We start from the raw sequence: 17532 nt of genomic DNA on the forward strand, positions 1-17532 counted from the left end.
TTAAGTAAGAATAGATTTAATTGTACTTTAAATGTTACTTAAAATGTAATATATTTTTTAAATAATTAAATTAATGATAATTTTAATATCCATATATATATATATATATATATATATATATATATATATATATATATACACACGTCCGTAGCGTATTTCGCTTGATAAAAAAAAGAAAAAAAAAAGTACGAATCCGCAGCACGACGACGATTATTCTTATGATTTATCAAGAGTAACGTCACTTTGCACAGCGACAATAACAAGGTCCGTTATTCTCGGGGACTGCTGCTCGCTCAAGCCGCTGGCCCCATGAGATTCATCGTTATGTCAAAGATCAAGTGACGTGTCGGAGCCGTGATGCTGTTGGTGATGATGAACCTGGGGCTGTGACTCCTCGCGCAGTAGCGGCTCTTCTTCGATCGGCATTTGCACTGCGAACAAAACTCTTCTCATGCACACGGAAGTCTCAAAGAAACTTTGGCGCGACGTATGGGCGGCATCACTATTTCCGTTTCCCTATATTGAAAGTAATTAAAATGCCTTCTCAAGTTTTTCAGATTTTACTTAATACCGACTTGTTTAAATTCACGCGTATATCTATATCCCTTCATGTTTTTATTGTTTCTCAAGTACTTAATAATTAAGTCGGTTCAAAAGCTTTCGATGTGCATCCATTATACATCGGCAATTGAGTATGATATTCAGGAAGAATGAAAAGAAGGAAAATTATTATTTTTTTTTTTTTTTTTTTTGAAGCTATTACGACTAAATTTTATATTTCCAGAAGCCTTATTTTCAAATATGCTAGGTGGTCGAGTAATTTATCAACTTGTGTTGCATTAGAGTCATCCTAATGCAAACAAGATCAATTATTATTATTGTTAAATTAATTTTAAATAAAATTATTTATTATTCGATGAAAAAATGTCTATTCGAGCTCGTGTCATTTACAAACAATGACTAAAACATCTAAATGTACCATTGGTTACATGGATAAATCTAACTTTTTGATATGAATATTTGTGCAGTCGAAAAATAAGCAAACGTTTTCGTAAGCGAATGTCAATAATTTAACGTAATTACGCAAACAAAAAAAATTTTGTTTTAAGTAAGAATAGATTTAATTGTACTTTAAATGTTACTTAAAATGTAATATATTTTTTAAATAATTAAATTAATGATAATTTTAATATCCATATATATATATATATATATATATATATATATATATATATATATATACCCACGTCCGTAGCGTATTTCGCTTGATAAAATACTTTTTTTGAAATTCTGTCAATTACAGACTTTGATCGCCTATTTTACAAACTATGTCCTTTTACGTATTAGTTTATGTTGATATTATAAAGCATTAAAAATAGCTATAAAGAGGAAAATATTTTTCAATTGATCTTGCACAGCATGCATATCTACGAGCTCCAAGGAAACCTTACGATTATGTTATTGAAATAAAATACTCATGCGGTAGAAATTATTTACATACCTAATAATAATAGATTGGTTGATTACGCGTTGCAATAAGCAATTATTATATACAGGCACTTATTCGTTTTATTATAGAGAGCAAGGAAAGGTATTTGTTTGTTTTTATACTTTTTAAAGGAAAAATACTTTTAAATTATTTCTCATAGAACATGCTTTATTGGAGCTCGTTGCCACATCCGATTGCTCGATGCTTTATAATACATTTTTTTTTTTTTTTTTTTTTTTTCTTTTTTCGAGCCATAAAAGTTAGAAAGATGCTTAGCATCTTGGTCTAAATGTAACCACGGTAACATATGTTACAGTAGCGTCTATCAAGTATTTCCTAAATACACGCTTAGGTCCACCTAGATTTATAAGATATTACGCGAGGCGTGAAAATTGTACCATGTTCTTTCTCATTTTTAAATAAAGTAATAAAGACTATGTGACTAATGCATGGCGCAAAGCAAAAGTCAAAGTTTATATATAGAATGAGAGAGGGGGGAGGGGAGGAGGGGAGAGAGATTTAGGATTTATATATATATATATATATATATATATATATATATATATATATATTAAACTGATTATCTAACTGACAAATAGGAACGACTAGGTTTATCAAAACAATATGACAATGTGTCATGCGAGAAATTGAAATTACATTGAAAGGAATTTTCATTGGAAACCAGAAAAAATACTTTTAGCCATACTATCAATAGGAAAAGAATATGTTGCAGTGTTCAAGCCCCAAACTGTACAGACTGCTAATTCTATCCTTAAAGTTGACGTCCTGCACTTACAAGTACTTATACATCTATTTTAAAAATGTATGCTCTTCCATAATGTAAAAATAAAGTGATAAAACTGCATTCGGTGCATTTTGATTTTTCATAAACCATCTATATGTACTATATTGAAATTTTGATTTACAAGCATTTATCACATGATACAATATTTAAAACAAAATGCAAATCTTGCCAATAATAGTAAACCCACCTGTTGGACCTTGACAATTTTGAAAATATTAAAGCGAATGTCCATTTATTTCAAAGACTAAGAATAAGAAATAGACGCAAAATTACGACATAGCGAATAGTTAATTTAGGTAACTAAATCCAAACACTCGTTCGTTATTTCGACAGATACTATTATCAAGTTATTCATGTACTAATAGGATAACTAGTTACATTACAGTTATACAAAACAAACTGCAAACTAGCTCTGGAATATTTTCAGAAAATATTATTACGCTAAAAAGAGTTACGGTTAAGTGCTGGCTTAACTGTGTCAATAAGCTTAATGTAAAGTAACAACGAAGTAAATCCGTTACTAGAATGGATAACGTATACCCAAATAATCATATAAATACAGGATTCAACTTGCCGAAACTTTATGATTCAAACATGAATCCATCCCGCTATAATCAACGTATTAAACGCAATTAATTCACATGGATGTTAACACAAAAGAAAGAATTATAAAATACAACGGGATGCAAATGACGCAATCCATGGTCAATATTGCCTAATCTAGTAAGAATATTATTAGGCTCTGAGGCCAATAACAACCAAGTAGCCACAAATGCCTTTATACATGGAAAATTGTTGATAATTACTAACAAGGCATATATTTATGACGCCTATCACATTATCAGCTCAAAGGGCAGATCAGCCAGTAATCGCTGATCTATTTACATAGTTAATGGTCGCTTGAATTTTTGTCATTTAATAAAAGGTATTTAATTTATCTATCGAGCGATTTCAAAAATATTAGCTTGTTGCTTTTTTTTTGTTTTTTTTTGTTTGTTTCTTTGTTTCTTTGTGTGTTTGTTTGTTTGTTTGTTTTTTTGATAGAAAATTAGTATTTACAAGCTTCAGGGCAAAATAGTACAAGAATAGTAGAGCAAAGGATAGAAAAAAGTGTGCGCTAAATTTTAGTGAAATATAATCTCTTTTTAAATAAAAGACAAGTAACAATTATTTATCGACATTTTTAAGACTCATAGACTGTAAAGTTCGTAAAAGCTACGCATTAACAGCACATGCGCAATCTAACTAATATCCTACATGCTTCTACTGAAAAAATTTTATTATCCAACATTAGTATAATTATTTACACTTTATTACGTTCATTAAGAAAATATGAAGACGTCATCTTGCGATCATCTTATTATTTATGATAACCAAAAAGCAAATATAGCAATATTTACAAAAATATTTAACTGTGAAAAATAATTCGACTCTTGTACGTAACTAGTTTATACAATTGTTTCATTAAGGCTTCAGAATATAAAAAAAAAAAAAAATAATAATAATTAAATTCATAATACGTTTGGCCTGAAATTATATGGGAATGGACTAAAATTTTTTTTTGTTTTTGTTTTTGTTTTTTTTTGCTTTTTTGTTTTTATACAACATAAAATAAGTAAAGTCATAAGAAATAACTGCAAATTACAACTTGTAAGATTAGGTTTTATAATTATAAAAAATAATTTAGCGATTCTTTTAAAAAAAAATTTAAAGAAATATGTTATTCGAAGCCTAAAAGTGCTTTTCACGTATTTGAGATTCGGTGGACGATCTTCTTTTTCTTTTGTTTTTTTTTTTTTGTTTTATTGTTTTGTTTGCTTGTTATTGTTCGAGATTACGCTGAAGCGCGTAAACGTCATGTGAAAAAAATTGTTTAATTTCGTTAAAATAGAAATAAAACATTTAAAAGTAAATTTTAGGAAGTTGGAACCCTCGCTAACGATGCTCACTCATCCAGTTCAAACAACAGTCTTAATTTGAATGTAAAAATAAGAAAAAACAATTGAATAGAAAAACCAATCAGCAACCGTTCACTGGTAATTCTTGATACCATTTTCGTCATATTAATCTCTCAGTGAAGAGGATTAAATAAAGAGGAAGAGAGCTAATGAGATTTTGAGTGTGTAATATGTCGTTTGTTTGGACAGCGAGCATGATCGATTACAACAATGAATGTACCGTATTTTCTTGGTATTAGAATTATATACACATGTCACGACAATTAACGCTTCCCTTTCTTATTTTTTTCTTTTACTTTTTCTTTTTCTTTTTCTTTTTTTGCCATTTCTCCGAGCTTTCTACTCGTTTTACATTGCGAGTAGTGCATTCATTATTACAATCGTTACTTAATATTTCTTTGATAACCTTCTACTTTGAGATCGTGTAGTAATCGTAGTACCGTTTTTCTCAACAACAGTTTGTGTACCACTGTTACGTTGATTTTGATAAAGTTGATGCGGGTCAATTATTGGTATTTTAAAGAGGTGAATGTTCAAGTTATCGCATATTTCCGTGCAAACTTGTGCGCTGTACCGAAGTAAATCCAAGGTAACCCAAATCTGCAATAAATGTCACATAATGGTGCGTTACAATAATTAATCATGTAATAATAGTCGAGAGAGAGAGAGAGAGAGAGAGAGAGAGAAGAAATAAAAAGAAAAGCAGAAGATTATACGCATGTAGAGTCTCGGTTTTGTTGGCGAACAAATTATATATTTAATGAAGCACAAATTATATATTAAATAATGAAGAACTTACAAAGCATAGCCAAAGAACATAATATTCTTTGATAAAGAAATTAAAGTACTGGTTGAGGAACAGCATCGCTGGTCCTATTAATGAACTATCTAGATATTGCATCTCGTTTTTCGTCATGTGAGCAACCTACCAAACATAAGATTACAATGTTACACCGCTAGTTACTAATAAAATAAAATAAAAAAAAAATAAAAAAATAAAAAAACATTACTTTCCACAATCAATGTGCAATGTATCTATGTATTAACACATCGGAATATATAAATATCCTTTAAATACGTACCACAAGGCGATTTGTGACTTTGGCAGCAACCATTCCAAATGAGAGTATATACAATGCTGGATGATTTTCGTAAACGTGCTCGGCACTTTTTCTGTAGATTATGAAGGCCGGCACTACAACGAAGCTAAATGGTATGATGGGCGACAACACGGATGTTCCCTGAAAAATGTCGGACGCTTAAAGCACTTTTCAGAATATTCAGTTTTTAATCTCACATTTACTCGTTGTGCCAATTGTGAATTGTATCGCGTAATTTGTACAATTATAAGGATTAAGCAATAGTGCAATTTGTTGATATGCATCAATAGTACGTTTTATGTTAAAAAGCCATAGATAATATAAACAAGACAAGACCGTCATTACAAAAAAAAAAAAAAAAAAAAAAAAAAAAAAAAAAAAAAAAAAAAACTAAAATAAAGTGTAAGAGAATGTCAAAATAATAAAGAAAAAATATTCTGTTCTCTTTCAGAATCTAAGAATAATTTATACAACTGCGTGCAAAATACATGTCATCGAGAACTCGTTAATATTAATATACTTTTATCTTTAAAATATCACAAAAAAAAAAAAAAGTTTTAACATTATTCCTCAATTATTTAAAAGTAGAGAATTTTTTTTTTGTTTTTTTTTTGTTTTTTTTGTTTTTAATTTTATATCTATTCTTAATGAAACCAAAACTCCAAGGCATATTAAATATTAATTCTAGAATTCGAGCATTTGTTAACAAAATTATTGCAACGTAGCCAAACAAGTAATTTACATAAAATCAAGGTTTTAGCCAAACTCTTGCCCATTGTTTTTAAGTTAATATTTTTCACAACATTTTTATTATTTACAATTAATATGTTTCTACGTATAAAACGGTCGTATCAGTGTATTAATTCCATTAGTTTAACGTCATTATCTTTGTTCTAAATACTGGCTTATTTTTACATATTTTAAATTATTTTTAAAATTTCTAAAGTCATTTAAATTTGCAAATTTTGAAATACTTATTTTTACAAAAATAAGACAATGTTTCCATAATAGTTTGCTTAACATTTTTTATGACGATCTTAAGCCTTAAAGTGAAGAATTCCATAGCTAAATAAGATTTGAAACATTGAATTATGTATAACAATATTCAATTAAGAAAATACGTCACTCTAGATTGATTATAAATAAAAAATTCAAGAAATTGACATTTACTTATTTCCATATATATATATATATAAAGAATTATAAAAGTATATAAGTTAATTAAGAATATACGATTATAATGTACATTATAGAGAATTTTTTTTAAATAAAAACGGGAACAAATCATATTTATAATACGATAATTACTGCATTTCTATAAATATTTACATAAATATAAATTTTTGTCATACTCGTTATCGATAATTTAGAAAGAAAAAAAAATATCCACTGTAAGCACAGTGGATGATTAACGTGTTATCCAAAATATTATCCAGAAAATACTTTAATCGCCATAACGATACATATGATGTTCTTTAAACTTTTATGCACTTCTTCGTATTAATAACAATAATAATCGATCTATTTAAAAAAATCTAGAGTGCCAATATAATCTAATGCAATAAATATATATTATTATAATACTATGTAAAATATCGTTGTATCATAAGTATTTAAAGTGTCGATTAATTACATTATTTTAGAATCATTAACATTAAACGTAAAAGATTCTATTTTGTCAATGCTTGTATTTACAAACCAAATTCTAATTCTATGCTTACTTATATATGAAATGAAATTTTATAAAACAAAATTTTATATAAAAATAAATATACGTGACTTTTCAGATTACTACTTCTAAGTAAGTGCATTAATAAATTGTTAATTAATAACAATTTAAAAGAAAAATATATTAAAGTCATGCATTAAACAAAGAATATACAGACATTGTACAGTTTATAAAAATGTTCTTACATATTAATTACAAACAATTAAGGTGTCAATACTACATATAATAAAATAAAATACAACTAATTAGATCAATAATTTAAACACAAAATAAAGAAAAATCAGAATAAAAAGAAACCCGAATATAGGAAGCAAAAAGAAAGAAAAAAAGAAGAAAAAAAAACAATATAAAAACTAATAATTAGACGAACGAATGCATGAAGGTGCAAAGTAACATGAACGATGATGAAATTCTATGTTGATTTAGGCCCGTTCATTTGAATTGAAAAGATGAAGATAAAACTAAATTATTTTAAGTGAAAGTTATATGAAAAATCTAGCAAATAATTGGTTTGATAATTAAATAAAAATTCCTTTTAATTTTGCTAAACTGACGTAACAAAAAAAAAAATACAAATATTAAGAATGGCAATTACAGATTTGGAGAATACGCGTAATTATTATATAAAAATTGATTGTACAACTTTAATTACCCATATTTCTATATAAAGTAAGAAAACAATTATTAAGGGCTCTTAAAAATAAAATTATATTACAAATTATGAATTAAATTTGAATTTCATCTTAAAGTCGTTTGCTTAACTTAACGATATGTATCTTAATAATAATTATCATAAGAAAATTTAATTCTGATTGTTAAATGTAATCAATTTCAGTATTTCGTACACGAATATTTTAAAAATGAATATTGCATCTACCATTTGAAATATTCTAATTTTTAATTAGATTTATAATCAAAATTAGATACAATAGATTTACTCTTACTCTCGCGCATATGAATTAGTAAATGTTGCTCTTTAAGAAACGATTTAAAAGAATTATTTAATAATGTTTGGACTATTTTTAATGAATTTACGTGATTTAATGTAGGAGAGCATGGAAATTGACAAATATGCAAACGTTTTGATTTTAATATAAAAATCATAATAAATATCGACAGTTAATTAGACGTGTAGTTTAAAATCCTTTATAAATAAACAAACTATCGATGAAATAAGATAATAGAATTCAGTAAAATTAGTCATTTCTGAAATGCCTAAGACTAAGTAAGACATAACGTAAAAAAAAAAAAACAAAAAAAACAAAAACAAAAACAAAACGTTATGATGAAAAAAAAATAAAAACCCCTATGAAATATGCGAAAATAAATAATAATTTTTGTACCGATTGATATACGTAACTAAAGAAAGAAAGAAAAAATTAATTAGAACGTTTCTAATGAATAAAAATCGTATCGAATATAAGATTAAGATGAAGAAAAGTGCTTAGTAGTCGTGACTCGTTATAATTATTTGAAAGCACAAACTGCAATTCGATATCCCACATCCGCAAATTCTTCTAACTAAAAATTTGTTTTTAAAAAGCGCAATGCAATAGGTAGGAGGAAAGCCTTTGTAATTCTATGTAAATGTTAGATTATTTTGTTGACTACGGATCTGGAATGTATTAAGCTCGAGTTGACATGTAAACGCAAGGGAAGATAAGGAAAGAAGGAGAAGAGCCATGACATTAAAATGACAATTTAGTAGCTAGAGTCGGCTCGAATTGGGCCTAAATCGTTGGCAAGGTAATAATAAAAGGAGAGATGCATTAAAGAAATCGGTCCTACAATGATGATTCGCTGACTTACGGCGACGGTGGAGCCATTTTTGCCGACACCACCGGCGAGAATGACGGACATACTGCTGAGCGCAAGCAAAACTGCGACGCCCACTGCGCCCCATAATGGGAAGATCTTCATCTCTGTGCCAGTGTATGGCAACTACATTATGGAAAAGTGAAATTTCTTTTTGTTAGTTTAGGTAGTGATGGCTGATGAGTTCGATGGATGTGCTTAGTGTTTTCAGTGTTCGTATGTAAAAGTGTGAGGAGTTATTGACAAATGCTCTACGATTGTCGATAGAAAATGATAGGAAATAAGGGCTTTCGAGCTTCCGGAGCTTCGAAGCTCCTTCAATTCAAAATGATTTTTCATTGTTTTGGATAAGCCTTGTGTATTTTCAAGTATCTGTTGGTATTCGGATTTTGGGTACACAGCCCGGATAGTTTTATGAATCTGACTTGTATGATGATGATACTTCTATGCTCAAAAAACTTTCTTTAATAATAAATTTCTCGTCGTTTACGATAGTGTTGTCGAGCCGAGGGGAAAGCATTTATTTAATCTCGATGCATTTGTTTACAGTACAGTACGGAGCAATGAATTATTTGAACATTGAGTAATTGATTGTGGGTAATGTTAAATTATAAAATTATATTGTGAAAATGTTTAAGTCAATGAGGTATTCGATCATTTTAACGTGATAAATGAGAGCAACGTTAATTAAAACGTTCTTCAAAACTTTATTGTATGAATTGTCCTTTAAATACAATAGACTTGTGAGAATTTCAATACACTTGTTATTATGCACATATATATATATATTTTTTTTTTATCGTAAACTTATGTTAATCGTAAACAATCATGAATTACGTATATGTAAGTAATAAATAAAATGACATTTTACGTATTTAACAATAGGGACCTCCGATTATCAAATCTTACTTTTGTTTATATATATATATATATATATATATATATATTTTTTTTTTTTTTTCATTACTCCCTTTTACTTCTAATATTCATGATAAATGAATGAAATGCTTCATCTACATTTTTCTTATCGCAATTGATACTCATGGCAGATGAATTTTTTTACTTTAATTATTTCTAACATAACTAATCATGTATTAAAAAATAAAAACTATGGAATTAGTTGATTATTAGTAAAATATGTATAAATCATGCAGCTAATATAATCGCTGTAAACTGAATATAAACTTAAGAGTAAGCGTTAAGTTTTTTTTTTTTGTTTTTTTTTTTTAACATTCTAGTCAATATATAAATATTAAAAATTGACCGATGGATATCCGTTAACATAATTAAAAACGCATATTTATTGCTGTTCAAATCACTGTAAAAACTATTATTAATAAAGACAACACATTGTGATCAACATATTTTGTGTTAATAGAGCGAAATGGAATGATTGGACATTTTAAATAAAAATTACAAATGCGATTAATTTTCAACAATGTAAAAGCTATTTGTAAATCAGCTAAATCGATCGGTATTTTTAACGATTTTGCTTATCGATAGAAACTGAGATTGTTATGAGTATTCGACAGTGGCTAAAGGTTTACAGAAACTTTTCAAGCTCTTAGTAATAAAAAATATAATAACACCAAATATACTCGATATGACTTTTTTGTCGCCCATAAAGTCGGAAAAACTTGTGCAACTATTATCAAATTATATTCAATCTAAAATGCAAATGAAAGATATAAAAAGAGGGTTTAATTTCTTGAAAATTCTGCCACTTGGATACCTGTATTAGTTTAAGAGAAATTACGTAAAGAGAAGCGTCCAAAATTTTCAAAATATCCATTCTACTGCCAATACTTTAATCAGCACTTACACCAAGCTAAACATTCTAATAATCAACCTTCCCCTAAAATGTTCATGAGATATTAAGAATAAATAGAGGCCAGATTAGATATAAATATAGTATGTACAATAATTATAAATTATTCTGGTAGAAGCATACATAAAAAAATTAGTCAATTGGGTTACATTCATGCTGCAATGTAATACATTACAGTGATTTTTAATCAACTAATCCCCATGTTCATAAGCGATATAAATTGATTAATAATTAGGCCCATTGTAAAAAAAAATTAAGTTTATGGTTAAATATGAAATTGTTGTTTTCGAAAAGAGCATTTGCAAATTTCATAATTACAATGAAACTTGAAAAATTTTCACCGACTTATAATACAATTTTACAATTTTACAGTATCGTATAGTTTCATATTAAAAGATGATTTGATCTTTATACGTTTACAGAAAGAGAGAGAGAGAGAGAGAGAGAGAGAGAGAGAGAGAGAGAGAATAGGCCTAATATCCAATTATCTTTGTGTACAAAGTAATTTCATAAATAAAATCTTTATGAATTTCTTTCTCCTTTGGTAATTACATTATAGTTTTTCAATTTTTCAGTGCACACAATAAAGTTAAATAGCTCTATGGATTAATAAATATTATTTAAATATTTCATGTTATATGTATGTATATATATATATATATATATATATTTCCTTTTAAAATAAATCACTAAGTAAAAAATAATAATCGAGTAATTAAAGTGAATTGAATTAATGTAAGATAATTATTGAAGAATTATAATAATTAAAGTATTACTTTTTAAACGATGACAAAGAAAATTAGAAAATTATGGAACCTACGCAAAACTCGAAAAATTTAATTAATTAAAACAGAAAGATAAATTAATTTTCTCTAAATGTATGAAAAATCGTTAATATATAAAACGATATATACCAAATGTCTTTATAAGATAGGCTCAAAGTTTATTGACATTTATTAAACAAAAATCGAATCATCTTGAATTACAACATTCTCTTATCATCATCTTTTTATGATAGTAATATTGATTGAAACTTACTGCAATCGTCGAACCGTTCTTTCCGACCCCACCAGATTCAAAGACCTTACAGAACTGAATGAACACATTAACGTAGCCAGCATAAAATATTACTGCTACGAGGTTACCAAGGGTACCCATGCTAGGCACTGGTATCTAAACAGATTTGATAAATCTTTCTCGTTAGAGATGTAACATGATACGGATTACTTTCGTCGACGCTTAACAATCTTTAACAATCGTAGCCACTTTTACTTTCAAATGGTACTTCACTTTATATGCGACGACAGTCAAAATACTCCCATCCGCGTACGCTACACACGCGCTCACACACGTACACATTCGAAATTTAGAAAACGTATTAGAAATCCGATTGAAGGAATCCGAAGAGGAAACAAATCACAATGATTTAAAGACTTCGTACGTTCCTTTGCTTAAATTCGATATTTATACCTCTTTTTTTTTTTTTTTAATTTTACCTCCTCGTCTAATGGGACAAACTTATCTATCTCTAATCATATATAAGAATTTATTTATCTTCTCTCTTAACTGCTAGTCTTAACTCCTATTTTCATAATAATCGTACTAAAATCGGCGGCCTGCACAAGGGGCTGCTGAGTTAAAAATTTGTAAATTTCAGTCTCTCTCCTTTTATTCTTATTTTCTTTTTTTCAATGTTCATAAACGATATTCGATCAAATGAATTTTCTTTAGCCAACACTAATGGTAACTTGAATATAATAATCCGATGATGAAAAAGTGTTTTAATCCATCTAAAATACTCAAATATTAAGTTTCCATGTAATTTTACTAAAGGAAAATGGCTTTGACTAAAGAAAGAAACTATATATTTGTGCCAAGTAGTTCACAATTATATTCAAATAATAGTCGAAAGGAAAGACGATCAGTCACCACAGAATGAAACAAGCATAAATTTATAAAGAAAGTTACATAAGAAATTTGACTTACGAAACTTAAGAAACTGCATAAGTAACGTGGACTACGATACCATAAGAATAACAAAGATTGTGATTAAAATTAGTGAAATGATAGCCAAGTAATTTGTTCGCTTCTAAGAATATATTTACCCCGTGCAATAAATGTAATAAATACAACTTGCATTTTTGTTTTTATCAGATTACTGTTAGTAACATGGATAAGTAATAAAACGCAGCAATATATTTAATTGAAAGATGTAGCCAATAAAATCTAAGGTTTGATGCTGATTTTCTTTCCTTTTAATTGAACGATGGCCATTCATGATGTAGGAGTTATTATTAATGCGATGTGATACAATGATGTTAAAAAGAATGATTTGATCTATATTATAGAACATGGCTGAAAAAACCAGATATTGCGCTCTAAGAATCAAGCTGTTAAATTTACTGAATAGGTACTTCAGTTATATAAAGACAAAGAGATAAAAAAAAAAATGCCAATTTCGAGATTAGTATAAAGAATGCAGCGTGTCAGTAATTAAGTTCAGCACCGCTCCTCATGCCATGCCATCCAGACTACACCCTTTTTTTTTTTTTTTTTTTTTTTTTTTTTTTTTTTTTTTTTTTTTTTTTTTTTTTTTTCTCCACAACACATTTCTTTACCCAACTTCAACCAAGAGTCTATCTATCCAACTTACAGCCACGGTCGAACCATTCTTGCCCACTCCCCCGGTGAAAATCACCGAAAAGATGGGATATAAGTTTGCCAATGTACACATCACTGTCATTACTCCTATCATATATTTAAACTGAAAACCCTCTAAAAATGGTATCTGCAAGAAATTAATTCGTTAGCCTTGAAGGAACACTAAGTATTTTGCTAATTCCACTGTATGAATTACATTAACTGTATACTTAATTTATTTTATGGAGATGAGATTTTACTTTTGAAAAATTTCCTTCAATTAAAAATCTATACTTGTTTCATTTTCACTATCCTTTTTAATAGCTATTTTATAGCATTTAATAGCTATTCCTTAGCGGTTCATGATGTTCGCACACATATGGAGGTTATAGTGTGATAAATAAATTATTGAAAGATAATACTTGTGTTAAACATCTCTTTAAAGTGTGGTCAACATAAAAATAAAAAATAAAAAAAAAAGAGAGAAAGAGAGAGAGAGAGAGAGAGAGAGATGCGCACATTAATATACACAATTTTTACAGTTATTTTTAACATTTATATGAAATTGTAAAATTATTCACATTTTTTCTAAAGCGTGTCAAACAAATATTTTGTGTTAATTTTGAAACATTTATTAGATTTTTGTTTTCGTTTTCTTTACTCTTGCTCGGATTTAATTTACTTTTACAAACTCTAATAGAATATTAAAACAAATATTTTTTTACTATTAAACTTTGATCGTTATACATTACTACTGAGTAATGCCAATTAGTAAAAGTTGGAGACAGTACGATGAAATTTGCAAAAACAAAGTCACTCTCTGTTTTATTCTAAACACTTCAAAAGTTTTCCATAATTGAAATGGCTATCAAGCAAAAGTGTAGTAAAATTTATTCTAGTAGAAATCCATTGATACGAAATTATGTTGTAAAAACCGGTTTCAAAAATACATTTGAAAAATATAAAGATAATTTTAATTCTGTCATTACACCGATATCGCTTTAATCTATTTAATTATTTTCAACGTTAAAAATAAGTGATAATAAAATAGATAAAAAATATACAACCTTCCGCGTCCAAATTTCAGGTCCGAAAATAGCGGATATAAGATGTATCGTAATTATTGTGAATTGAGCCTCGGTCACATCAATTTTGCCAAACCTCAATGAGCCTGAAATATAAAAATGAACAATCTGTACAATTTAAAAATCCCCACAAAATAAGCAAATTAATTTTAAATAATGTTCGATTGGATAAAGATAAAAAGTATTAATTACCTGAAACATATGTCTGCCAATGTGCACAATAAAAAAGAGTCATTGCGCAGAAACATTGGAAAAACATCCAGGTCGGATAGTAACCTAATTGTACCGCAATGCATGCTGATAAGGCAACGAATACTGAAAATATATTTTGTTAATGTAAATTAATCGATTAAATCGCATGCAAGAAAATAAATTACATATGCCTACGTGTATTATTGAAATAAGATTATAATAATTTTCAGAATTTTTTAACATGATTTTTTATTGTTTGATTAGAGTTGATTGATAAGAGTGCAAACAATGCTTACTCGTGTTTTTTCTTAATCAATAATAATGTAATTAATTACATATTTTCTCTATCTGTGTCTGTCTGTCCGTCCGTCCGTCCGTCCGTCTGTCGTGCGCGCGCGCGCGCGCACACACACACACAAAGTCTCTTTTTGATGTCTGTATGACTGTCTTTCTCTAAATTATTTGAATTAATATTAATGTATAGTAATAACATTTACTGTACATTTATCTGTAAATTTCTCTGTACATTAAAAAATATGCTTCCTTTACTATTTATTCTAATTATAACCAATACTGCATATGCATTCAAAAATAATATATACGTATTTTAAATTAATTTTAAACTACAAAAAAAGACTATTAAAATGCATGCCTACATTTTTTTATAATTCATGCGCCAATGACTAAGCGGACATAGTCAATAAATATTTGTGAAAAGAGTTAATACATTTTTTAACGTATTCTTTATGTGTAAATTCAGTTCTTTTATGGCTAATCTGCACAATTTAATGATTAATAAATTCAAAATCATACCTGTTGAAATGGAATCGCAGCCATGATCGAAAAGTTCACCCAATGGCGTAGAAGTTCCCGTTCGTCTTGCTTGCTTTCCATCAATAGCGTCTAAACTTTGGTAAACAAAGAGGCCAACGGCACACAGAAAGCACGCCCATCTCGGTGACTAGTGAAAGAAGTTGAAAAATATTTGCAATGAAATAATAATCAATCAATAATAATAATAATAAGTAATTCATTATTTAATCATGCATGGAATAAACTTTTGATTCATAAAATAAAAGTTGAATTCCTTGATTTACCAGCGTTATGAAATTTACTTTAAAACTGTCTTTAAAATCGCTAAAGAATTAATACAATAGAATTAACGGTCGACGCTATATCGGTAAAGGCTATATCGATTTTCAGGTAATATATTATGAATTCTCGTACGACATTATTGTATCAAACTACACCTATTTTGAAAATTGTCGTTTGCTTCATTTACAAAGCGAATGCATTTACATAACAGTAATAAATATGGATAAATGGAAAAATGGCTATTCATTCTAAATATATTGATTAACTAACAATACAAACGACGAAGAGTAATTTTCAACTAGTATCGAATATTATTTGACACTACATCGAAGACAATTACTTGCTTTTAAGGTGATACGATACACAAGCGTTAATGCAATGACTCAGGATAAGCTCAAATAAGACATTAAAGCTTTTAATTATCAAATATCCATTGTGAATTATTTTAAAGTGGAACTGTCTTAGCTACGTGTCATAATATACATAAAAATCATCAAGCAACAACGCTGAATTGAAAAATAACTTTAAAAATTAATTAGCAAAAAAATCATTTACGTTTTTTTTCTTTTTTTTTAACACAGGCTGCAGCATTAAATTGAAAGAAATATTAAAAGCACTTTTTTTCATTTGCAACGATGTCTAATGCGCATAAAGGTTAAAAAAAAAAAAACTTATCCAAATAATTGATATTGTACACAAGTGCAATAAAAAGCGATTAAAATGCATTAACGTTAATCGTCTGTCTACCCATCGTTTCTGAGAAGCCGTGAGAAAAACGATAACTAAAGTCCATCGTAAGCTAAGTACGTATAAATAAACCGTAATCAATAAATGATTGAAAGGGAAACGTTTCCTTTCGACTTGCCAACGTCCTAAATCACGTAACGGCTAACTAGGACGAGGACGAGGACGAGGACGAGGACGACGACGACGACGACGACGACGACGACGACAACGACAACGACAACGACAACGACAACGACGACGAAGACGAAGACTACCAAGACGACACATTTTCCACGACGGGATTATTATTATTATCGGCATTACTGTCATCGCTTATAAAGAAAACGCCGACTAAACACTTGAAAACATAGCCACTTGGAGTTGAGCACTTTTGAAAAATATCGAAAACACAAGCCCTAATGCCGATCGAGCAATAACGCCTGTAAAAGCGCACGCACACGCATACGGCCTTGCTAGTACCTCGGCCTTGGCGTCGGGGCTGTACCAGACGAGGACGAGAGTCGTGACGATGTTGACGAAGAGCCCGAGGACGGTGATGAGGTTAGGCGCGAGCCAGATGGGCACCTTGCTCACCAGCCAATCCCACCAGGGCTGCAGCAGGTTGTCCAGGAGGCTCGCGCTCGAGCAGCTGTACTTGTGCTCGCTGAGCCTCTTGAGTTGACCGGGGGAGAGGATCTTCTCCTTGTAAAAGAACTGCATGTCGTGGCCGCGGAGTCGCTCCCCGCCGATAATTCACCTCGCGACACTCGCCTTCCTCCCTGTCTCCCTTTCCCACCTCCTCCTCCTCCTCCTCCTCCTCCTCCTCCTCCCTCGACCCGTCGTCGTCGTCGTAGCCGCCGCTCTCTTCTTTTTTCTTGTTTTTTCTTTCTTTTCTTTTTTTCTGCTCGAAAGCGAGGAAAGGTTGCGTTAGGCGCGCGGGCGCGCGGCTCTCGTTACCTCACGGGCGACGACGACGTCGGGCTCGCTCTTCGCCTCTCCACCTCGACGATACGCTCGCCTCCTCTTCTTATCTTGCCACGCGCGATGATTACCTTCGTACCTGCGATCCG

The 17532-nt window shown here is 29.6% G+C and overlaps 1 protein-coding gene across 6 annotated transcripts; it reads right to left on the minus strand.

Moving 5' to 3' along the window:
• Nucleotides 1–218: 218 nt before the first annotated feature.
• On the minus strand, nucleotides 219–17283 carry bbc (choline/ethanolaminephosphotransferase 1 bbc). 6 transcript variants are annotated; one of them, XM_011500043.1, is made up of 10 exons: nucleotides 16943–17283; nucleotides 15455–15602; nucleotides 14642–14764; nucleotides 14432–14535; nucleotides 11763–11897; nucleotides 8891–9022; nucleotides 5335–5493; nucleotides 5052–5177; nucleotides 4693–4852; nucleotides 219–431 (listed from the first exon to the last, which is right to left on the minus strand). In XM_011500043.1, the coding sequence occupies exons 1-10, from the start codon at nucleotides 17180–17182 to the stop codon at nucleotides 328–330; spliced, it is 1431 nt and encodes a 476-aa protein (XP_011498345.1). In that variant the 5' UTR covers nucleotides 17183–17283; the 3' UTR covers nucleotides 219–327. The 6 variants fall into 6 exon arrangements, with proteins under 6 accessions (XP_011498345.1, XP_011498344.1, XP_011498349.1 ...); XM_011500042.1 differs by lacking the exon at nucleotides 11763–11897 and adding an exon at nucleotides 13378–13512; XM_011500044.1 differs by lacking the exon at nucleotides 11763–11897 and adding an exon at nucleotides 13378–13512 and having other exon boundaries at nucleotides 349–516.
• Nucleotides 17284–17532: the final 249 nt, after the last annotated feature.

This window comes from Ceratosolen solmsi, unplaced genomic scaffold, assembly GCF_000503995.2.
Source record: "Ceratosolen solmsi marchali unplaced genomic scaffold, CerSol_1.0 scaffold41, whole genome shotgun sequence".
NCBI lineage: Eukaryota > Metazoa > Arthropoda > Insecta > Hymenoptera > Agaonidae > Ceratosolen > Ceratosolen solmsi.

Coding starts and splice junctions, on each gene's coding strand:
- bbc (XM_011500043.1), bottom strand. CDS start 17,182: ATGCAGTTCTTTTACAAGGAGAAGATCCTCTCCCCCGGTCAACTCAAG. Junction 14,536..14,641: donor TTGGCAGACATATGTTTCAG/GTAATTAATACT, acceptor TTTATATTTCAG/GCTCATTGAGGTTTGGCAAA. Junction 4,853..5,051: donor ATGTTCTTTGGCTATGCTTT/GTAAGTTCTTCA, acceptor CATTTATTGCAG/ATTTGGGTTACCTTGGATTT.